Below are 24,330 nucleotides of genomic sequence, written 5' to 3' on the forward strand. Positions count from 1 at the left end.
TGGGGGGGGGGGCCAAAGTTTGAATTTGTGGGTTGTTGTTTAATTACCAAAATGGCTCTAGTTTAAGTTGAGGAGAGGGGTGCCTGATCCCGATTTCACGCAACACTGTGCAAGCTGCAGTAAATATATTTTAGCTCACAGGAATACTTTGCTACATGAAAACAAAAGGGAGGCAAGAGAAGGTTTCAATATTTTCCCCCCACTTTTGAGGTTTCGGGCACATGGGATGGCAAATGCAAAGCCCAGACACCACAGTCAAAAGCGTCAGTGATACAGCAGGAATGATCACATCCGGAAGGCACTTCGGATGTTAGATAATTATATCATCACATTGAGCAGCAAGAACAATTATTGAAAGAGGCCACCTGGTGGACTGACACAACTAAATGAAGCTGCTAACACTTTGCCGGCAGTATGAACACAGCTCAGTAGAAAACCCCACTCCACACATCCCTGGTGGCAGAGCCGGAGGGCTGGAAGATGAGTGGCAGGTAGGGGGGCTCCTGAAATTCTCCCAGTCTGAATTCCTCCCTGGAATAACTGGGAACTCTGAATCACCTAGTCTTGTTTTCAAAATAGAGCGGATGCTTTAGGAGTCTTCCACTGCTGTTTTAAACTTCCTCATCTTACATATGTGCAATTGGCCATAGCTTTGTGTTCCATGAGGACTGGGATCTTATTTTACATTTAGGGGAAAGTCTATAGCTCAGGGTGGAGCATCTGCTTTTCATGCAGAAGGTTCCAGGTTCAATCTCTAGCAGCTCCGGGTAGGGCTGGGAATGTACCCAGGCTAAAACCCTGGGAAGCCACTGCCAGCCAGTGTAGACAATACTGAGCTAGAAGAATCAATGGTCTGACTCAATATATGATACCTTTCTATGTTCTTTCCTGTGTTGTGCCAAGACCTGCCCTTCAGTTTCTCAAAAGTTTTCTCCCTGTTTGTCTGCATGGTTCTCAGGGTAGTTTATAATTTTGGTAAATATAGGGCTTTGAGCTTAGCTTATCGATGTAAGCATGCTATGTATGCTTTTCTTTACATCAAACATTTTCCTCCATGCTCTGTAGCCTCCCCAGGTGCCTGTCCTTCCTAGCCACATATGTGGAGTTACTTCATGACGTCTTTCCCTGGGCTTTAATTGACGCGTGGGCACCTGGGAGGGCTGCAGAGTGCCAACCACAAGGGGTGATGAATTGCAGAGTGAAATAAAGGGCTGTGAATGTCTTGTCTTTCTTTCTCCAAATCACTTGCAGCCTTCCCAGGTGCCCTCAGCCACCTTGAAAGTAAATACAACAAAAAGCCACTGGCCCACCCATTACGACCAACATTTTATCTTCCCTTTGGATGCAATTCCTTTTCTCATTAGTTGACAAAGGACGGTCCCTCCAAAAGAAAAGTGGGAGGAAGTTTTTGTGCTGCAACATTAGTCTTTTCACCTCCTCTGCATTACCAGTGTGCAGGAATGTGCTGATAAAAGAAGACACTGCTCAAAACCAACCTTGATGGGATTGTGCATCTGCATCTGTCCTCCTCACCATTCCGGCAGCTGCCTCAGTGGGAGAGATGAGAAGCAGGACTCACCCCATCAGCTCTACTGAAAGGCCAGCTCCATCAGGCACCTCCAACCCCTAAACTGTTCCCAAGTGGTTATTATAAAAAGTGCTATTAAACTTTAAGAACCGGTGCCTGGTTGTTCCTTTTTCTGTTGTGTGCCATGTCTTGTGATTGCAAGCCTGTGGTCAGGGAATGTTCTGTTTTCATTGACTGCTTATAAGCCTCCATGGGATTCTTTCCCACAAAGCAGATTACAGTGGTGTTGTGATCTGCAGTCAAAATTACTATTTCTGCAGCAGGGTCAACCCCATCAACATGAAAGGGGAGTTTTTTAGCCACTAAGAAGCCTTCTCACCCTTTGTGCTGATTGGAACGAATAAGTGTGAAAGGGGCTGAGCCAGCCAGTGAGGATTGGCTCCTAGGGTCACTCTGGAGAAGGTGTGTGGGAAGAATATTGAGGAGAAGTTGTTATGTATGCTCCGAAGCTAAGCGTTTAGGAACACAGACAACACAAGCTGTTCCAGCGGAACGTCAAGGTAAACACAGCTTAAGCCACTCTGAAAGAACATATTGGAGCTCTCTGAATCAGTTCCCAACGTACCTGGCACAGAAAATAGTAGATCCAGCTGAAAAGCAACAAACGGAGATTTGTATTTATCGTTGCAATGTCTCCCTAATTATTATTGTTTTATATTTGTAAGATTATTGTATAATCTTAGGTCATATAACCTTAGAAGTGGGTGTGTCTGTGACTAACACAAAGGGAACCCTGCACTTCTGAATTTGTCACTACAGTACCAGCGTAAGATTTTTACATCATTCCTACATTTTGCAGAAGACAATACTGAGCTAGGCAGATCAATGGTCTAACTTGGTCGAAGGCAGCTTCCTATGCTTATATAGGAGAAAGGCTGTAGCAGGTGCCCTTTCTGGAAAAGATCCCAGGTGCAACCCCCAGCACTTCCAGGAAGAGATCCCTCTTCGAAAACGTGGTGATCTGCTGCCCTGCCAACACAAACCAGTGTGGGCAGAAAGTAGATCTACTGTTAGATCTCAAGGTGATTTCCAGTAGATCTGTGAGGATTTGTTTAACAACAGGGCAATAAGAAAATAAGGCTTTCTCCACATCCGACTCTTCTAAAAATTAAGCTGCTGAGATGAATAAAGTTTATTGGGAAAACCAGGAGTGGAGTTTTGTCTGGGACTGGACTGTAAGTTTAGATCTGGTGAGAAAAACGCACCCTTGGGCTGAGCAAATGCTTAGAAGCACCTTGTTCCTTAATTCTAGGCACATGTTGCCCTTCCTCTGACACTCTTTCACACTCTGGTTGCTGGACTTTGACATTCACCGGCATCCTAATAAACCAAGAGCAGGAGTGGGACCCATGAGCCTGAAGTTTGGTGCTCATCCCTGGTGTCTACAAGAATGGTCTGGATGAACCCCATAGGCTAATGGAACTTCCACAGTTTGTATCTACAGATGGGAATAATATTAGCCACCATCACAGGACTTAGGCAAAAGATGGCAATGCACATTGCAAGCTTGGGACTTGATAGAAAAGGATGCATAATATTACCACTGTTTAAATGATTCTAGCCCCATAGAAAATGTGTGTTGCTGGCAGAGGATACAAGGATGCAGGGGTGGGGAGTAGCCTCTGAATGCAGCATTGATCATTGTCTGGGAAAACTTAACCCAGGGGCAAGGAACTGCTTTTCAGCCCAAAGGCCACATTCTCTAGCAGGCAACCTTCTGGGGGCTACCTGGCAGTGGTAGATGGGGTTAGGCTTACGGGATAGGACTCCTTCTCTTTGTACAACAGGCTACAAACAGAGAGCAGTCAGAGAGGTTCTACACAGACAACTCTGCATCCAGGAAAGCAAGAAGCGTTATCACAGTTCAAGAACACGTCTCAACCAAGTGAAAGAGCTCAAGGAAGCTCAGGAGGAGGGTCAGTGATGGGTGTGACCTGTGAGGAGCCCCAAGGGGTCAGATAGAGATCTTTGAAGGGCTGCATATGACCTCCGGGCCTGAGATTCCCAGCCCAGCCCTCAACCCAACATACAGGGGTGTTTCTGGCAGTAATTGGTAGGTTGTAACCTGGTTCGTGAATGAGCCACCGTGTGCCCACCTTCCCTCCTGAGATCCCACCCTCTCCTGCTCTCTATACATTATTCGGGTTGTAGCAGAGCAAATTGAACTCCAGGTTTTCATCCCAGTGCCTGAGCAACACAAAGAGCTGCTGAGCTGCTGCCTTCACTGCTGGCAGGCTGCGACCTTCGGGGAAATCTTGCTCGCTTAGCCACAGGCTGGCCTTGGCTGCCGCCAGCTCCCACTCAATGAAGTACGAAGCAGAGCTGTGCTCCAGCCAGGCTAGGGCCACGGCTGTGGCCCACAGCATTCCCTCTGGTGCATTCTTCTTCTGGAGCTCAATGTCCACCAACCAGGTCTGCAGCTCGGAGCTGTCTGTCTCAGAACCTCTCCCACTGTCAGCCTGCGACTCCTGAGGCGATGGAATGCTTTCTGGAAAGGAGAAGCGCTGGATGGTGATGGCGGGAGGAGAAAGCTTGTTCTCAGCCTTCAGGGCCCCAGAGTGACTTTCGACAGTGTCACTGGCAAAATGGCGGGCGTGGCCGGACTCACTCTCTTTGTTTGTCGAGGGATTGACATTGTCCAGTGGTTGAGTTCCCTCAGAGCTCTTGGTTTCCTCTGACGTGGCTGATCTCCTGGGGGCGCAGGAGCTGGCTGAGGGGCTGGCAGCCATGCGGTGGCAGGCAAAAGGAGACGTCCACTTCAGCTTCTCCAGGGGGATGTTGATGGCCTCACAGAAGGCCTTGTTCAAGAGGAAGGAGCCACAGGCAAGCTGGAGAGACACCTGAGGGGAAGGGGGAAAACAGTAGTCCTTTTGGATTCCCAAACAGGCAAGAAACTCGGGTGGTCGCAAAGGAGAGTGCTGGAACTCTCTAGAATACTGAGCTAAACAGTTGACAGGTGTGTTCAGTCTCCTACGAACAGGGCTGGCACATCCCATTTTGCCGCCACGGCGCCACTGAAGCTTCCCTTAGCTGGGTTGTGTGGCCATGCCTGCCAAGTGGCAGTAGGTTCCAGCGAGATCTCACAGAGCACACAAGATCTCATGAGATTTCAGTGGATAAGCTGGTGCCACTTCTCTGCCAGTGGTGGGGCGCCCTTCTGCCACATTAGATGGCTGACTCAGCCTGCCTCATGGGTGGGCCGGCCCTGCCTAAGAAACCCTAGACCAGCAGGATTGTAGCCAACTAAGTTATACTCAGATCATAACAAGGTGGCTAAGATGGCCTGAGCAAATAACACCAATTTTGGCCCGGCCGCACTGGTTACCAATTAGTTTCTGGGACCGATTCAAAGTGCTGGTTTTGGCCTATAAAGCTTTCTGTGGCTCAGGACCCCAATGCCTCCAGGGTCTCCTCTCCCATCACATGAAGACTGTGTCTATGTGCCTCCTCCTCAGGAGGTCCTGAGGGTGGGAATATGAGAACAGGCCTTTTCAGTAGTGGCTCCCTGCTTATGGAATGCACTCCCTTGAGAGGTTCACCTGGGTCCATCATTACACATCTTTAGGTACCAGGCAAACACACACACCCCTGCCAGGCTTTGGTTTTTTAATTATCTGAGGCCTCCCACAGTGCATGGGATATTTTAATCATGCATTTTAAAAATAGGATTGTCCTCTAGATTTCCTTTGTTTTCATTTATATCCGTTTTGATATATCTTTGTTTATATATTGTAGGTCACCCTGAGTTACCCCTGGGTAAACAAAAGTAAAAAAATGCATCTAAGAAATAAATAACAAGAACAACGTTGCATATGGGGATTACTATTATTTCTGGAAGTGTCTTCATCAATGCAGCTGCGCCATGTGGAAGGGATGGAGGCACACAGGAACTGCAGACTGTGCAAAAGCTGCAGTCAGTTATTTATTTAGTTATTGAATTTCTATGCACAACTCTTGTGCGAACTTTGGAAACAGGAGCTGTGCAACAAAGCATTCCTAATACCTGGGTTCCACTTCAGTAAAAAGTCACAAGGAAATGCAGAACTCCAAAATAAGAGAATAAATTTTGATGGTGGTTTTTTTTTTTTGCAAGCATCCAAATGTGAATGCTTGGAGAGCAGTGTCTGAACCTGGTGGGACCCGATACTTACAAGGGGCAGGTAGTCAATGTTTTCATTGTCGCTTTCCAAACTCGTCTCGCTGGTCCTGGCGGGTATTTTTCCCATAAAGCCTCGGGCTGCTCGCGTCAACAGTCTTGTTTTGTTAAAGGTGAGCCTGGACCACCAAGACAAGGATGTGCAAAGAAAGCAGAGATGCGCTGTTCAGCCTTCAGCATGATGGCTGCCCTCTCCCAGTTAAGCACATTCTCTTTGGCTGAGGAAAAGTAGTTTCTTTGTTCCCCCACCACACCCCACAGAAGTCAGTTTCAAGGAAAAGATTTGACTGTGTGAGGAGCACATTCACCCTACTGACATCTTGACCAACGGTTTTTGCAAAGTTTTCTTGGGCGACATTTTAAACAAAATAAAGTTCGCCCAACATTTCACAGCTGAGTGCAGGGGAAGGCTTGCCACTAAAGCTGTGTACAAACAACCTCTCTAATTCCGCCATTTTCTTTGTCCACAGAAAAACTGGGAGGTGGGACAGTGTAGCCCTCTTATCAATATACAAAAGCTGCCTGGCCTGGGTGAGTCTTCCTTCAACACTGGTTGACAGAACAACATTCTCCACTGTTCCCAAGGATAGCAGGCTCTCCTAGGAGGTGCAAGGTGCAAATCCTGCTCACCACCCCTCCCTCCCCCTCGGCATTTGCCACCTGAGATGGTCACCACATGCTGCCCTTTCAGGAAGAGAAACAGACCATGGAAACATCAGACCTTACCTGGCCGCAAAAAAGCTCTCAATGGATTTCTGAGAGGAGACAGATGGACTTCGTAGTGGAACTGAGGAGAGAGAGAGAAAATGGAAGATGGCGCCAGAGCTGGAAGGATGACAGTTTAGTGTAGTGCTCAAAGCAGGTCTCTCTATCTGGCCCTCAGAACTCTCCCCAAGCTGCACCCCTCCCCAATCCTGCTTTTCACCTTTCTTGAGGGTTGGTGCAATGGTGGAATGTGTCCCTGTACTCTAATAATGCCTCTGGCTTGTCTGGGCAGAGGACAGAAAGAAGGAGATAAATTTGTGTACAATCCAACTCGCTGTAAACACAAGAAGTGGAATTTGCATTCATTGCTCCACCCGCTTCTGCCTCACTGGCATGTGGCCCTCCGAAGGTTGTCCAGAAGGTAACGTGGCCCTCGGTCTGGAAAAGGTTTCCTAACCCTGAGGTTGCCATGACCCTGGGCCTTCTCATGCCCCTTCTCTGGGGAATGAGGTCAGGGATCACACTGGATTGCACAAATGCACACTGTGTCCTAGGGTAGATGGATGAATGATATGACCCAGTCTAAGGACTTGTCCACACTTCTGCTTGCCCTGCTACTTCCCCCCGAGAAAACCCACTCTTTATGGCTGAAGCAGAGCAAAGGTCAATTGGATTTCCCCCACAAATTGCTGTTTGTTCCGATTCAGCAGTAAAGAACGTGTTTTCCCTGGGGGAAAGCAGCAGGCAAATGCCTGGAAAGCACAGGGCAAGTGGCAAAGCTCTTTGACCTGTGCTTTCTAGGAACTGGACGAGTGGAAGCCTGGATGAGTCCTAAGGCAGCTTTCTATGTTCCTACTTAAATCAGTGCTTTATAGCTCAGTTGGTAGAGCATGAGACTCTTAACCTCAAGGTCATGGGTTCGAGTCCCACATTGGGCGAAAGATTTTTGCATTGCAGGGGGATTGGACTAGGTGCCCCTTATGGTTCCTTTCCATTATGCAATTCAGTGATTCTTAGGACTGGAATCTTTCTTTCTCCTGAGGAAAAGGACCACAGTTAATTTGTGGAGCATCTATTTTACATGCACAAGGTGCCAGGTTTGACCTCCAGCATTGCGAGCTACGGCTGAGACTGTCCCCTGCCTGAAACCCTGGAGAGCTGCTGCCAGCCAGTGTAGACAACACTGAGCTAGAAGATCCCATGTCTGACTTGGTGCAAGGTTCTCTAAGATGTTCCTTACCATCTGGGAAAGTGATGCGATCCCATCCCGAGGAGGACGGTGTACTGCACGGAGACAGGCTGTTCTCTTCTGCATCTGCTTGTGGGGGGGGAAGAGAGACAAGAACCAGTGACCACCTGGGTTAGCCTCTTCTGCAGCATGGCAGGTGTCAGGGAACTGCCATCGAAAGGGGGGAGGAGGGCACAAGAATACAGGGAGCCTCTGATGTTGCTCAGAAGCAGCTCTTTGACAGGCAGTGGAGAGAGCCCTGCCTCAAGTGAAGCAGAGGGGGGAAGGAGGGGCGAAGCGAGGGAAAGGCTCACTGAGGCTACTGAGAGCCCAAGCGCTCCGCTCAGCCAGGCTGATCAGGAAACAGAGATGCCGCTTCCATCGCCCAGTTTTCGAAGAGGGATGAAACGTAAGGAGGGGAGGTAGAGATTTGGGGTGTCTAAGTTCTTATGCTGGGGGGAAGACCGGAAGAGGCCACTCCCAGAATCTGCAAGTGACTGAGGCAGAAACTTCGGATTTCTGCACTGTACATAAAAGATAAAGGTAAAGGGACCCCTGACCATTGGGTCCAGTCGTGGCTGACTCTGGGGTTCCGGCGCTCATCTCGCTTTATTGGCCGAGGGAGCCGGCGTACAGCTTCCGGGTCATGTGGCCAGCATGACTAAGCCGCTTCTGGCGAACCAGAGCAGCGCACAGAAACGCCGTTTACCTTCCTGCCAGAGCGGTACCTATTTATCTACTTGCACTTTGACATGCTTTCGAACTGCAAGGTTGGCAGGAGCAGGGACCGAGCAACAGGAGCTCACCCCATCGCGGGGATTCGAACCACCAACCTTCTGATCGGCAAGTCCTAGGCTCTGTGGTTTAACCCACAGCACCACCCGTGTCCCTGCACTGTACATAGTTTGCACTAAAATAAAACCTGTAAAAGACAGGTCAGAGTCCTGGCTGTTTACTCGTGAGCAACCACCTGCAAACCTGACAGCAGGGATTGGGTTGCTCAGTGCAGGGGCATCTGTGAGGCTCTGCCAGGGTCCTAGAGTCCTCCTTCCTCCTTCCCTAGAGTCCTCCTTGGTGCCTTCCCAGCTTTCGGGAAGAGATGGGAGGGCTCTAGGACCCTGCCAGAGCCTCGCACCTACTTCACAAAGCCAGGTGCTTCCTTACCTGCCTTTGGGAAGGCAGTGTGAGGACTGGGGGGGGGTGAACCAAAGTTTGGGCTCGCACAGGGTGCAATGGTACCCAAGTCCGCCACTCCTCAGTGCAATTACAATTTTAGGCGAACCATCTGCTCATTGCATGCTGATAAGGTGGGGGGGTTCAGCAGGGCTGGTGGCAGGTATGGGCTTTGCAAGGCCCATAACCCTAAGGGGGGGGTCAACATCCAGTCCCTGGAACTGATCCTGGAAGGAAACCCTCAAGAAACTGGGGTACGGTTCTAATTTCGCCAGCTTCTTGATATCAGAATAAAAACAGACCCTTTAAATCCTGGGGAGAATTCAGATGGGTTTTTAAAAAAATAAAAATAAATCTATGCCTTTTAAAAAAGAAACCTACTTTAGTTAAAAAAAAACAACAACCCAAAAGTTTTTCTTTTAACAATTGCAAATAAAGAGATTCCAAAGGACCTTTAAATTTTGTTCTTATATGCCACAACCATAGCCAGAATGGTGTTTGCCCAGAAGTGTAAAAAGATGCTATACCAACTAAGGAAGAGTGGCTGATTAAACGGATGGATTATGCCGAAATGGCAAAACTGATGGATGTAATAAGAAACCAAGAGGGGAAAATTTGTAGAATATCTGAAAACTTCTGGCATGCAAATAAGTTCATTAGTAGGATTAACTTAAATCAAGCAGTTAAAAATATTAGTAAGGTAAAAGGAAGAATAGCTTAAAAATGGAGTAAAGTGGAATATTCAATGTTAAAAATCTAAAGTAGAAAAGGAACCACAAAAGGGTGGGGGGGAGTCAAATATGGAATTGTATTCATAATTTGTGTTTGCAAATTTCTGTGTCTTGGTCATATTGTGAAAACTGAAAAATCAAATTTATTTTAGAAAAAGAAAAAGAAAAGAAACCTACAGGAATGCTGTTATCTTACTCATGCCAAGCAATTGGTCACCTGCTGAATCTTGACCACAGGTTGACTGGATGCGTCCCAGCCCAGAGGAGAGTGTTCTGTGCCGCCTGTTCTCAGAACCCGAATTCCGTTGGCTGCCGGGTTTCAAGGCTGGACCTTGGAACAAATCAGATGGAATCATTATAGAGTGAGAACTGGCAATTTTGAGGGTTTGGGAGGGGGTGGACATGTCTTCTAACCCAATGAAAATGAAACACACCCACCCACCCATGCAAAACAATTTCTCCACCCACGTTTGCCTACTGCTAGCATGGGGACCCTGGAAAGCTTCTCAGAAGGGAATACAGGTATAATAATAATAATAATAATAATAATAATAATAATAATAATAATTTATTATTTATACCCCGCCCATCTGGCTGGGTTTCCCCAGCCACTCTGGGCAGCTCCCAACCGAATATTAAAAACACGGTACAGCATTAAACATTAAAATTTTCCCTAAACAGGACTGCCTTCAGATGTCTTTTAAAAGATAGGTAGCATGGGTGTAGCTGGGTGGGTGGTTAGGCAGGGAGTGGCAGCTGCCCCCCCTAAATCAATAAAAATGCATAGCTAACTGAGGTCCCCCCCCCAAGACTCCCCCCCACAAGAAAAATCCTGGCAACACCCATTGCAGGCAGCCCTGCATGAGATGGCTCCAAGGCCTGATTCTGAACAAGACAGCCTCCTACATTTCTAAGTCCACGGGAGCATATGACATAACCCTTGTACTGGTCAGTCTTCCAGGTGACACCAGGTGCTGTTGCCCACAATCCTTGTGCTCTGGCTAGGCTCCTCTACCTGCATTGGGATATTCCACAACGGTCGGCAAGTAGCTATTGTTGCTCAGGTCTGCGGGCAGAAAGGCTGTGTATTTGCTGATCACATTGCAGGCTTTGCTGGTGTGCACGGCATTCACCTGGTACCGCCGGCCGGACCCTGTTGGACAAAAAGTGCCGGGTAGAGATAGTCAATCTCCCCCCCCCCCCAAGATAGAGAAGTTTGCTTCCTACAGATCCAATCTGACTGCACAGTAAGAAAGACATCCATATGAACCTACCTGGACCCTGAGATCATCATCTGAGGTCCTCCTTCATGTGCCTCCTCCATGAGAGGTCCAGAGGGTGGCAACACAAGAAAGGGCCTTTTCTGCAGTGGCTCCCCATTTGTGGAATGTTCTCCCTAGGGAGGCTTACCTGGCGCCTTCATTATACACCTTTAGGCACCAGGAAAAAACGATCCTCTTCAACCAGGCCTTGGGCTGATTAACATCCTATACTCCTTTTACATGTGTTTGTGGGAGCAGGTGGGGAGAGGGGGTTACTGATTTGTGTGTGTGGGGGGGTAATCATGTATTTTGTGCTTTTATATTGTATTTTGGGACGCGGGTGGTGCTGTGGGTTAAAACACAGAGCCTAGGACTTGCCGATCAGAAGGTCAGCAGTTTGAATCCCCGCGACGGGGTGAGCTCCCATTGCTCGGTCCCTGCTCCTGCCAACCTAGCAGTTCGAAAGCACAAAAGTACAAGTAGATAAATAGGTACCGCTCTGGCGGGAAGGTAAACGGCATTTCCGTGCACAGCTCTGGTTCGCCAGAAGCAGCTTAGTCATGCTGGCCACATGACCCGGAAGCTATACGCCGGCTCCCTCGGCCAATAAAGAGAGATGAGCGCCGGAACCCCAGAGTCGTCTGCGACTGGACCTAATGGTCAGGGGTCCCTTTACCTTTAATATATTGTATTTTATGTTGTGAGCCGCCCTGAGATCTGCAGATGAAGGGCAGTATATAAATTTTAATAATAATGATGATGATGTCTGGACAGGGCCCCAAGTTATATCTACAGCATGTTAAAACATGGTTTGGCTTACTGGGGTAACTCCATCTTCCACCCCCCAGCAAAGAGTAGCACTTTCATTGAAGCTATCAATGCAAGTTACCATGCTCAATTTCACATTCCCTCTCTGCGAGCTGCTCAAAGTCCCGGACGATGGACTTGGCAGCCAGGTGGTGGAAGGTCTCGCTCCAGAGATCATCTTCGTCATTCCTCTTGCCCTCCCGACCTCGGAAAAGCGGGGCGATGTCAAACAGCACCTCCCACTGGACCACTTCATTGTTCCGCAGCCCTTTCACCACCGCCTTGCAGGTGGATCTTGGAGAGTGCCGCCAGCTGCCGCTGGCTGAGCCAATCTCTGGGTCGTGGGATTCCCAATCCGACGAAGTCTCCGTTTCAAAGAGGAAGGATGGGTGCTGGGCAACATCTGCCGGGGAGAGGCATGCAAGCAGTTATGTGATACCTGTGGGACTTGCAACAAAATGTCTTGTTCAGGTTTCCACTCAGCCAGCCATGCCCTTCTTCCAAGCTGCTCCATTCCTTTCCCCCCTCCCCTTTGGTTGCCGCTGTGGTCTAAACCACAGAGCCTAGAGCTTGCCAGTCAGAAGGTCAGAGGTTCGAATCCCTGTGATGGGGTGAGCTCCTGTTGCTTGGTTCCTGCTCCTGCCAACCTAGCAGTTCAAAAGCACATCAAAGTGCAAGTAGATAAATAGGTACCACTCTGGCGGGAAGGTAAACGGCGTTTCCGTGCACTGCTCTGGTTCGCCAGAAGTGGCTTAGTCATGCTGGCCACATGACCCGGAAGCTGTACGCCGGTTCCCTTGGCAAGTAAAGTGAGATGAGCACTGCAACCCCAGAGTTGTCCCTGACTGGACTTAACGGTCAGGGGTCCCTTTACCTTTATTCCATGTCTATTAAGCATGCTCAGTCCCCACTGGGCTAGAGAGGGGTTGGTGCCCTCTTCGTGGTGCTGATAACTCCAAGATTGCAGGTTTGATCCCTGTATGGGACAGCTGCATATTCCTGCAGTGCAGGGGTTGGGCTAGATGATTTTCAGGGTCCCTTCCAATTCTATGATTCCCCCCCTAAATCTTTTTGTACTTCTGCAATCTTCTGAATTCCCCCACACTATTCCCAATGCTTTCCTCTTGCTCCTCAGTGGTGCTGTTTCAGCTACAATCCTGTTAGCACTCACCAGCTGAGTTTGCTATTAGAGGGAGTGATATATGAAGCTACTTGAAAAGCCAGATCATTAGTCTGTCTAACCCAATATTTTCAACTAGCAATGGGGCAAGGAGAGCAGTAAATAATGCTGATATATTTCACATCTGGCAACCGACACAAATTTCCATGGCCCTCTAGCAGCCACGGTGGCTCATTTGCCAGAAGTAATGTACTTAGTCTTAACTCTGGAAGTGTATAGTCAATTCTGACCAAACTAAGCCTCCTAGGGCCTGGTGATTTGGATGGCTTACCCAGATCTCCCGGGCTCCGGCTCTCTGAAAAAATGGACCCTGGGAGGGAGTCGGTCTCAAGTGGCCCAAAGTTCTTCCCAGTCTGTGCAAGGCTGATGTGCTGCTGTGGTGATTCTGGGTTGTGGCAGAAGGAGACACGACTCTGCTGCAGCAGGGAGGGCCGCCTTGCTCCGACCCCCCGTATTCTTGGGGTAGATATTTGAGGGCTGGCAGCGAAAGCCTGAGAAGACTGAAAGGTCAGGAGAGGAGAGGTAGGATCCCGTGCATACTCCCACCCAAACACACTCCGGGGAAACAAGGGCATCACTCAGGAAGAACAGCTGGTTCTGATATAACAGTGACAACAGTGGAGTAGTGTTTGGGGGCCACAGGGGCAGTTGCCCGAGGCAGAAAATTGTTAGGGAGTACAAAATTTCAACACCCCGTGCTGCGGCAATTCAACTGCATGCTTATGTGGCTCTGTTGAAAATGAGCTCTCCATGTGAACCAGGAAGTGACCTCTCCAGTCAATGAAACAACTCTTCTTTTCTTATCTCTGCAGCTGTGATCTCCTGGGTAATGTGGATATCATTAGGCAGTTGAATGCACGTGTGTACTCCATCCTTCCCTGGGTGCTGGCAACCCACGCTATGCCACTGAGCGACAAGAGTGGTCAGAAATGGGGTCCACATGCAACAAGGGAAGGGAAGGTTTTTGGCTCCAAGGGCTGCATTTGCTCTGGGGCAAACCTTTTGGCACTGCATGGGTGGGGCTTGAGGCAAAAGTGGGAGGAGCAGCAGCAGATGAGACTCTTACCTTTGTGCAGAAGCCTTCATTCCAGCCACACCAAAGCCAGACATTTACACACACACACACACACACACACACACACACACACACACACACACACTATCCAGTCAGGTAAAAGTGCTCAAGGACAATGTTGCCTGAAGGCCGGTTGGTAAAGCCTTGAGGGTGGCATTTAGCCCGAAGGCTAGAGGTGCTGCTGCTACCTTATTCCAGGGTCAAACTATCGGTCCTCTTTTCTGAAAATGGTTGATTCTGGCTTGCAGCAGCTTTGTAGGCTCTCATGTAGTGCAGAGTTTCCCCCTGTTTAGCTGATGGTTTTAACTGGAGTTGCCGAGGACCGAACACGAAACCCTCTCTGTGCAGAGCACGTTCCCTGAGCCACAAGCCCTAAATAAGATTTTCTACTTTCAAAGGGTTTCCCCTTCTCCAGCTCAGTAAGTCTGATTTCTGCTCAGTTAGGTAGACCACTGCTACTATTCCTCAGCTTGCAGACTGGGCTTCCCACAAGGTCTGTTGGCTTGTAGTAGCCCTCTAGATATTGTTGGGCTCTCGATGCCCATCAGCCTCAGCCAAGAATAATTGGGCACTATAGCTCAGTCTGTGGAGCATGAGACAAGGCCATTCAGAATTCAAAAATCTGGGAAGCATCTATTTAAAAAATGGTACAGAGAGCAGGCACATAGGGGCCAACTCTTAGGGACCGAGTTCCCTTCACCCCCCTAAAATATTTGAAGGGGCTGAGGGTCCGCAAAGTTGATGGGCATTGCCATTCAAATGGTGTGCATATGCTGTGTCTTGTGATCTATTATACAGGGCAGGGCTTACTTGCCCCCCCCCCATATTTTATTCAAGTTGGCATCTCTGAGCAGGCATCTTACAGCAAGCTAAACCTGAGTCCAAACAACAGTTTCCACACAGTAATTAAAGACAGCACACACACAGGGACGCGGGTGGCGCTGTGGGTTAAACCACAGAGCCTAGGACTTGCCAATCAGATGGTCGGCAGTTCGAATCCCCGCGACGGGGTGAGCTCCCATTGCTCAGTCCCTGCTCCTGCCAACCTATCAGTTCAAAAGCACGTCAAAGTGCAAGTAGATAAATAGGTACCGCTACGGCGGGAAGGTAAATGGCATTTCCGTGCGCTGCTCAGGTTCACCAGAAGCGGCTTAGTCATGCTGGCCACATGACACGGAAGCTGTATGCCAGCTCCCTCAGCCAATAAAGCAAGATGAGCGCCGCAACCCCAGAGTCGGCCACGACTGGACCTAATGGTCAGGGGTCCCTTTACCTTTAATATTTCTGAATACCAGTTGCTGGAAACCCCGGAAAGGATAGTGCTCTTGTGCTCGAATCCTGCTTCCTGGTTTGCTGCAGGCACCTGGTTGGCCACTGAGACAACGGGATGCTGGACTAGATCGGCTCTTGGTCTGATCCAGCAGGCCTCTGATGCTTACCTATTCTTAATCATGCTGTGTTTGAGCAAGAGAGAGTCTCACACTGCCTCAAAGATTTACTCCTTACAGCATAAGCTTTCATGCTCACTTCGTCAGATGCGCTTCGGTTAAGTACCCAGTGAAGCTAGCGGCTCTCCACAATGATTCCAACCACAGTTAATCTTCGAGGTGCTACAAGGACTCTTGATGGTTTATAGAGCCAACAGACCGGCACCCTGACTCCTCTGAACGTCATGTCTAGAGTGATCTATGCTGCTCCACTTATTGGAAAGGTTTCGTTGACCTCTTGTGAGGTAGACAAAGCAAAATATACGAGCTTCAGCCAGCCAGCCAGCTGCTTTAATTACAGAGAGGAAGATTAGGTGTATGATACCAGGGCTCAGTTGCTTGGTAACCACAGCTGGAACCTCTGTGACGTTCTGTGGCGTTATGTGTGTTTTAAACAAGGCCCTTTCTTAGAAGGGGGTGGTGATTAGGGATTCATATATGTAGTACTGAGAGGGTCACACTCCATTCCTAGGTTCACTTTTTTTAATTCTTTTTTTTAAGGATAGCTGTGTTTTGGTTTGCATATTGTTTAGGAATGTGTGAGTTTGACAAGTAGATTTCAGTTGCTGGGAATCGCAGTTGGGGAGAGTGCTGTGTTGCCCTTTCCTCCTGCTTGTGGTGCTTCCCATTGGGAGAATCTGCTTGGCTACTGCGAGAACAGGATCCTGGCCCATTGGCCTGATCTAGCAGACTCTTCTTACATTCAGAGATTTTCAAGGAGAATGTGATCTATCTTCTGATTGCTCCTGTTCTGCAGTCAAGAGAAAGGTATCGTGTTTTTCGCTCTATAAGACGCACTTTTTCCCCTTCAAAAATTAAGGGGAAATGTGTGTGCGTCCTATGGAGCGAATGCAGGCTCCTTAGCTTCAGCGATAGCAATGCGAAGCCTCCGAAGTGCAGAGGGAGAGCTCCCCCCGCGCTCCGGAGGCTTCGCGTTGCTTTCGCTGAAGCCTCCTGAAGCCCCCGGAGTGCAGCGGAAACTCCCGCTGTTCTCTGGGGGCTTCAGGCAGCTATCCGCAAGCCTTTGGAGTGCAGCAGGAGTTCCCGCTGCACTCCGAAGGCTTGCAGAAAGCCTCCTGAAGCCTGGAGAGTGAGAGGGGTCGGTGCACACCGAGTCCTCTTGCTCTCCAGGCTTCACTTCGCTGGAGAGGCGCTGCACAGTTTTCCCTCTCTGCGCAGCGCCCCTTCAGCAAAGCGGGAGGAGAAATGGAAGGGGCTCCGTTTCTCCCACTGCTTCACTGAAGGGGCACTGCGCAGAGAGGGGGAGAATCCCCCCCCCTGTTCTCCCCTTCCTATGATCCAGTGCGCCCTATAGAGTGAAAAATACGGTATCGTGAGATTTCCTTATGAACACCCCTTGCATTCCCATCTACAGACATATTTCCCCATTAAAGATCTGTTCTCGACTTCCTCTGCGGAAAGAGTCTACCATAGTGGGAGATAGCTTGAGCCACTTGCCCTGGTGTGCTGAACTTTCAGAGGTGTGGCAAATAAGCTTTTGACACACCCATTAGAAAACAACAAAAAGGCACGCGGATAAGCAGCTCCAGGGACACCCTTCCAACGTATATTTTACTCAAAGTGCAAGGAAGCTTACCTGAAACTCCACCTGCCACAATGGCGGTTCTGGGCTGAGTTGGGTGAGATCCTGCAGCTGGGCCTTCCGAAGCGGATTCTTAATGAGAACAGAACTGGGGTCGCTGGCCGTGGGAACCTTCCGGAATGGTTCGTGGTCAGCAATTTGATTGGTGCTGTACGCCCTACGCCGTGACGGAGCTGTTGTTGCATCCACTCCTGGGAAGACAAAACGCCAGTAGGTTGTATGCAACTAAATCCGACTTAGACTAGGCCCACTGAAATTAATGAACCTAAGTTAGCCATGCCCATTAACTTCAATGGACCTACTTTGAGTTGGACCAGCCTTGGATACAACTCTACATAGCAATATAGGTAGGGGGGCAGGGGGGAGTTAATAGGTAAAGCTCTCCTCAAAGCAGCAGCTCCCTTGAGAAATAAAATCAGTCAACTAATAGAAAGGCTGGTAAAAGGTACACCTGGCCACTGAGGTCACCTGGACCTCTTGTGACAGGGGTGGATACATGAGCAGCCGCAGTCTGTGGACCCAAAAAGAGGTAAAGGTAAAGGACCCCTGGACGGTTAAGTCCAGTCAAAGGCGACTGTGGTGTGGCGGTGCTCATCTCGCTTTTCAGGCTGAGGGAGTCAGCGTTTGTCCACAGACAGCTTTCTGGGTCATGTGGTCAACATGATTAAAACGCTTCTGGCGCAACAGAACACCAATAGAAAAACCAGAGCGCACAGAAACGCCGTTTACCTTCCTGCCACAGCAGCACCTATTTATCTACTTGCACTGGCGTGCTTTCGAACTGCTAGGTTGGCAGGGTCATTCCACATCAAAACACCTGATTTTAATACTCACGACTCAGATTTCCTTGAAGAATTTTTTTTTTAAAATTAGTTTTATTTTGATATCCAAATAAGCCCAATTGGTTGAAAAATAAGCGAAACAGGAGTTTTTTTCTAAACTGACGCAGAAATTGCATTAGCCTAAATCGCTCAAAAATCAAAATTTAAAAAAAATTCTCCTGCGCGCAATTTTGGACCAAAACATCTTTAAAAATTAATTTGAGGTTCTCTCATAGGTATCTACACATAAAAAAAAAATTGAAGAAAATCTGAGTCATGAGAGCACATGACACCAGGTGATTTGGCGTGGAATGACCCTTCAAGGAGCCTAAGGTAGTATCTGTGGTTCTCTCCCTCTTCATTTGACTCTCACAATCCTGTGAAGTAGGTTAGCCCTAGAGATGGTTACTGGTCCAAGGTCACCCAACATGCTTCATGGATGAATGGAGATTTGAACCCAGGTCTCTAGCCCAGCACTCTAACCACTTTGCCACCCTGGCTTTCATCTAAAGTGTGGTGCTTTGCTGCACCAGATAAAAATGCCTTTCCAGGATGAGCCCCTGCACTTTGCACCATTGTGAGCTGTAAAGCGACATGCAAAAGGAACCAAAATAAGGTGGCTTCTTTCCCAAGGACTTGGCAGAAAGACAATTCCATTTTCATTTAAAGATGAACCTACCTAATTCACACTTTCTGAACCAATACACAGACTGAAACACGGCTATCCTTCAAAACGAGCCCTTCTCTGAATTCTGCAATGGAGATCTCCAACCAAACATTGCATACGAAAATAATAATTTTTAAAAATGAATATGTATGAGGGAAATGCACACGTTCGTGAATATAATGCACGTATTAGGACAAGTTGCTTCGCAAAAGATGTGTGAATTAGGCAAAATTGCATAAGCATGCGTATATGAAAATAAACTTGCACAAGGACGCTGATGAATTTTCATGAGGTCGCCGCCACACCGCCAAACTTGATCTGGAAACATGGAAAACGGAGCAAAACATCTGGGAAAGGAGGAACGTTTAGGAACAGTAAAGGAGAAAATCTTCTTTTCCCCTTTTACATGTATGAACGACATCCAAAGTGCTGAAGGAGAGGAAACTGACCAGAGTCCACTTCAGATTCACTTCCCAGGTCACTGCCAACCTCCAGGAGTTCAGGGGTCCTCTCTGAAGGCAACCCGGTTTCTGAATCCTTGAGGCAGCCCCAGACATCTGAGCCACCTCCTTCTTCTTGTGAGTGGAAAAAAACGGAGCTGCCAGACTCTTGGGAATGCAGCATACTGTAGCGTCGCCTCTTGTCCTAATGATAATAGTAACAAATAATATTTTTTTATTTATACCCTGCCCTTCCTGGTTCAGAAAACCAGGCTCAGGGTGGCTAACAACAAATTTAAAACATTTGATATAACAAAAAACAGCATAAGATACAGAATTGGACAAAATGACAGGAAGGATTCGAAACCTGCGGGACCAGAGATTTACAGAAGATTGGAAGAAGTATACGAATTATCTGAAAAGCAACTGTAATCAACAAATTACGCTAGTAGGACTACAAGAAGTTTTGTAAGGAGAAATATATGAAGTGTTACAAAGTAGAAAAATATAGAGATATTGGTTATGAGTTTGAAACGTAACAGGGAAGATAAGAAATGCATACTGAGAGATTAGATTGGAAAATTTTCAGACAGGATTGATGGAAGTCAAAAATTTGAATAAGATGTAAAAGTATGTTTAATTACTGTTGAAAATGATATGTCTAAAAAAACTGATTATATATATATATATATATATACACACACACACACACACACACACACACAGAGTATAAAAAGTGAACAACAATAAATTCAGAATTCAAAAATCAGTTTGGGGGGGGAAATCCATCCAATAAACATTAGATGATCACCAGGGCTAGGTGGCTAAATTAGTCCTATTTGGGCCAGCGAGGAGACTAGGGGAGAATTAGCTGTGGGATCCCAGATCCTAGGGGAGAGGAGAAAGTGAGGAAGGAAACTGGTTCAAAAGGATCATTCAGCTCCCGTGCAAAGCTACCTGATACTGCCCCACATCATTTGGTCCATCCGTCTTGTTGCTGTCTACACTGACTGGCAGCAGCTGTCCAGAGTTTCAGACAGGCTTCTCTCCCAGTCCTACCTGCAATTAAACATGGGACCTTCTGCATGCAAGCAGGTGCTCTAATGATAAGCTACAGCCCTTCTCCACTTGCTGTCTTCTTCTCCTTCTCCTTCTCCTTCTCCTTCTCCTTCTCCTTCTTCTTCTTCTTCTTCTTCTTCCTTCTTCTTCTTCTTCTTCTTCCTTCTTCTTCTTCTTCTTCTTCTTCTTCTTCTTCTTCTTCTTCTTCTTCTTCTTCTTCTTCTTCTTGACTTAAGAAAGTTATACAGATAGCAAAACGAAGAAGCCTAAATTAACATTGCCTTCTACTGATAAGAAATAATAATAACTACAGTGGTACCTCGGGTTACGTACTTAATTCGTTCCGGAGGTCCATACTTAACCTGAAACTGTTCTTAACCTGAAGCACCACTTTAGCTAATGGGGCCTCCTGCTGCCGCTGCGCCGCCGGAGCACGATTTCTGTTCTTATCCTGAAGCAAAGTTCTTAACCTGAAGCACTATTTCTGGCTTAGTGGAGTGTGTAACCTGAAGCGTATGTAACCTGAAGCGTATGTAACCCGAGGTACCACTGTATTACAATAATGAAAATACTAAAAATACATTTACTTCCCCTTTTGAACTTCTATTCTGGTTACAATATATTACTATTCTATAAGAATCTATTATATCCTTTCCTGCCCCATATATTATTTTATTTCTCAAATTCAACCTAACCCTCCCCTCCTCCCCACAGCTTCCCTTCACCTGTATGAGATATTCCCATCATAATATTTTTTCTAGTTGCTTTAACAAAATAGAATAACATGGAAACTGTTAAATTATAATTACTTATTTTGTCCTTACACGCTTAACAATTGCCTATTAAGAGTTTTGCTTTAACACCATATTTCTTCATCTATTCCCCTATGCATTCCCATTCTGTGTAGAATTTTTGATTGGAACAGCCCCTGATTGATGCAGTCATTTTTGCCATCTCGGCAAACTGTCTTTTTTTCTCCCGGGTCTGATTTCTCAGGCGAGGGTGACCATCAATAAAAGATGCCTACTTATATGGCTGAAACATTGCCTCATTGAGTTTGGCCTTGCCTGCTGTAACTGGGAGTGGATCTCCCGATTGTCATGGCACTGAGTTTGTATAATGCCTTCTACACGGAATCAAAGAATTGTAGTGTTGGAAGGGACCCCAAGGGTCATCTAGTCCAACCCCTTGCAATGCAGGAATCTCAGCTGAACAGGGTAGGGCTGTGACCTGGTTTCAAGAACTAAGGTATTTACTTGCCCCAAAATGGAAAGAACAGAAGTCCCAGCAAAGGAAGAACAGATATAAAAACTTATGGAGAAATGGCAAAATTTACAGGAAGAATAAGAAATCAAGATACAGTGGTACCTCGGGTTACATACGCTTCAGGTTACAGACTCCGCTAACTCAGAAATAGTACCTTGGGTAAAGAACTTTGCTTCAGGATAAGAACAGAAATCGTGCTCCGGCGGCGCAGCAGCAGCGGGAGGCCCCATTAGCTAAAGTGGTGCTTCAGGTTAAGAACAGTTTCAGGTTAAGAACGGACCTCCAGAACGAATTAAGTACTTAACCTGAGGTACCACTGTAACATTTTTTTAAATAAAAAAAGGGAAATGGTTTGTTGAATATTTACAGATGAATTATAAAGAGATGAAATCATTGGCAGGATTAACAACCTGCAGTTTTATAAGAGTATATATTTAAAGTAGATGAGTAAATGAGCAAATTAAGTGAATTTGGATATGCAGAAGATATTAAAACCGCAGAAAGTGGGGGAAGGAAGTCAAGTTTTGAAATGTCAAAATGATTGTAAAATTAGTGAAATGTATAAAATTAGTGACACGTATAAACTTGAAAAGTATAAATAGATTTGTTGTTTAGTCTTTTAGTCGTGTTCGACTCTTCGTGACCCCATGGACCAGAGCACGCCAGGCACTCCTGTCTTCCACTGCCTCCCGCAGTTTGGTCAGACTCATGTTTGTAGCTTCGAGAACACTGTCCAACCCTCGCGTCCTCTGTCGTCCCTTTCTCCTTGTGCCCTCCATCTTTCCCAACATCAGGGTCTTTTCCAGGGATAAATAGATAGATAAACAATTTTAAAAAAATAATAACTAAGGTATTCACCATCTCAAAAAAATGGCCCAGACTGGCCAGTTAATGCGATCAGTGACCATTATCTTGACAGACAGGAGAAAAGCCACACTCAAATTTCTGTTGTAGACCGCCTCTTTCTGTGATGTGTCTATGATACTTTTGGGTGGTCTTTGGTTAAGGGGCTGGGCAATTTCTAAAGTCTTTAAAAGTCCTTACACACCTTCGTTCTGGGTCCTCGCCTCCTTGCAAGGTGGGGAGGGGAATTCTGCTGCAACAGAAAAATAAGATCTACCTTGCTTTCACTGGATCTTGCCTCCATCCATTCATCTCTGACTGATAATGGACTTAGGGGATACTGAGTCCTTTGATGGAGTGTTGAGCTGTAAAAGTCAACCCCATTTTTTTCTATAATGGGGGAAGAACAGGATGGAGCCAGAATCTGGAAGCATATTGTTAATGGCATTATATTAAGTAGAAGGTTTACTGTGAGGGGTTACTCACCAGCCTGGGGTTCGAAACATACAGGGACGTATCACAGACAATGCTGTAGCCCACCAACCGGTCCCCTGGGAAAAGGCAGCTGGCACTGACAGGTGAGATTAAGACTTCGGCTGTTTCAGGGAAGACCCAGTCCACGGAGACGTCGCTAATGACTGGAGCCATCGCCTTCTTCAGAGATTTTATCATCTGGGAACCCAGAGCAAGAACAAGTCTGTCAAATCAGATTCCAATCACATGTACTGGTAAAGCTTTGTGCTGAGATCTGGTCATAGTTATCCACATATTCAGGCCAGACTACTGCCATGAATTGTACCTGGAGCTGCATTTGAAGGCTGCTTGGAAATTTTGGTTAGAGCAGAATATGGACGCAAGGCTGCTCACTGCTATGGAAAGTCGGCAGAATAAAGAGCTTACGGGTGCTTAGCTTGTTTCTAGAAATAATAGAATAATAACTACAGTGGTACCTCGGGTTAAGTACTTAATTTGTTCCAGAGGTCTGTTCTTAACCTGAAACTGTTCTTAACCTGAAGCACCACTTTAGCTAATGAGGCCTCCTGCTGCTGCCACGCCGCCGAAGCACAATTTCTGTTCTCCTCCTGAAGCAAAGTTCTTAACCCGAGGTAATATTTCTAGGTTAGCAGAGTCTGTAACCTGAAGCTTATGTAACCCGAGGTACCACTGTACTGGCATTGAACTAGAAAGCCCTAAAAACCCAAATCACTGCCTGCTCCCCTGCATAAAAGATGGGAGAATGTGGGAAACAACAAACCTCATTGGCAGAGTTTATGCTTTGCATGCAAAATTTTCCAGGTTCAATTCCCAACATTTCCAGGTAGGGCAGAGAGACCTGTCTGAAACTTTGAAGAGCCACTGCCAGTCAGTGATGCAGTTACTGAATTAGATGGACCAATGGTCTGACTCAATATAATGCAATTTCCTGTTTAAACCAGCCCTTAGAAACATGAGGACTAGACTCTTATTTTTAAGCGAAGGCTCATATCCCTATGTGTGATTGCAACAGGTAAAGTCCACTCTCTAAGCCAAATTCACAGCCCACACACTGCATACCAAAGTCCAATAACGTTGGTGAACATAACATAGAAAATGCATTATATATGGGGATGTTGCTTGGGGGGGGGGGGGGAAACGTGTTATTTTGAGGAGAAAATACATACAAATGCACTTATCAGGAGAAATCTGCACCAAAATGCTGATGACTTTTTCATTTTCAAAGAATCGCAAATGTTGCTGTGGAAATGTGGAAAACTGAATTTAAGAATGAGAAACCAAGAGAAGCTGAATGTACCGTATTTTTTGCACCATAACACTCACCTTTTTCCTCCTAGAAAGTAAGGGGAAATGTCTGTGCGTGTTATGGAGGGAATGCCTATGGGTGGCATGCCTACGGATTTTCCTCCTCTAAAAACTACGTGCGTGTTATGGTCGGGTGCGTGTTATAGAGCGAAAAATACGGTATGTATGAGTGATACTGCCAAGTATGGCTCCAATTAAACAGAGTTCAGGAGGAGTCAAACACAAGACAGAGCAAACCTATGAACAGTGTGTGTGTGTGTGTGTGTGTGTGTGTGTGTGTGTGTGTGTTGGGGTGGTGAATCTGCTCACTCCTAACTCCAACCTTCCGAAAGCTTATGATGCAATAAATGTATTTTAAAATGTATTGAAAGTGCCACAGCTGCTTTGTTGATTTTGATTCATTCCTATGCTGCTTCCTTCCTCTGTGTTAGGGCTCCAG

General features: G+C 46.9%; 1 protein-coding gene across 6 annotated transcripts in view; it reads right to left on the reverse strand.

Annotated features, from left to right (window-relative positions):
• Nucleotides 1-963: 963 nt before the first annotated feature.
• VWA5B1 (von Willebrand factor A domain containing 5B1) overlaps nt 964-24,330 on the reverse strand; it is a 72,333-nt gene continuing 48,966 nt past the window's right edge. For 4 of the 6 annotated variants that reach the window (XM_053400499.1, XM_053400498.1, XM_053400496.1 and 1 more), the window contains 11 exons: nt 22,578-22,763; nt 18,933-19,128; nt 16,990-17,186; nt 13,102-13,330; nt 11,733-12,053; nt 10,597-10,734; nt 9,799-9,912; nt 7,690-7,767; nt 6,471-6,531; nt 5,740-5,863; nt 964-4,428 (listed from right to left, as the gene is read on the reverse strand). In XM_053400499.1, the coding sequence (XP_053256474.1) occupies nt 3,718-4,428; nt 5,740-5,863; nt 6,471-6,531; nt 7,690-7,767; nt 9,799-9,912; nt 10,597-10,734; nt 11,733-12,053; nt 13,102-13,330; nt 16,990-17,186; nt 18,933-19,128; nt 22,578-22,763 (2,355 nt within the window). In that variant the 3' untranslated portion in view covers nt 964-3,717. The remainder of the gene's footprint in view (nt 4,429-5,739; nt 5,864-6,470; nt 6,532-7,689; nt 7,768-9,798; nt 9,913-10,596; nt 10,735-11,732; nt 12,054-13,101; nt 13,331-16,989; nt 17,187-18,932; nt 19,129-22,577; nt 22,764-24,330) is intronic. The other 2 variants (XM_053400501.1, XM_053400497.1) reach the window with 2 other exon arrangements.

Source organism: Podarcis raffonei, chromosome 8 (assembly GCF_027172205.1).
Source record: "Podarcis raffonei isolate rPodRaf1 chromosome 8, rPodRaf1.pri, whole genome shotgun sequence".
Taxonomy (NCBI): Eukaryota; Metazoa; Chordata; class Lepidosauria; order Squamata; family Lacertidae; genus Podarcis; species Podarcis raffonei.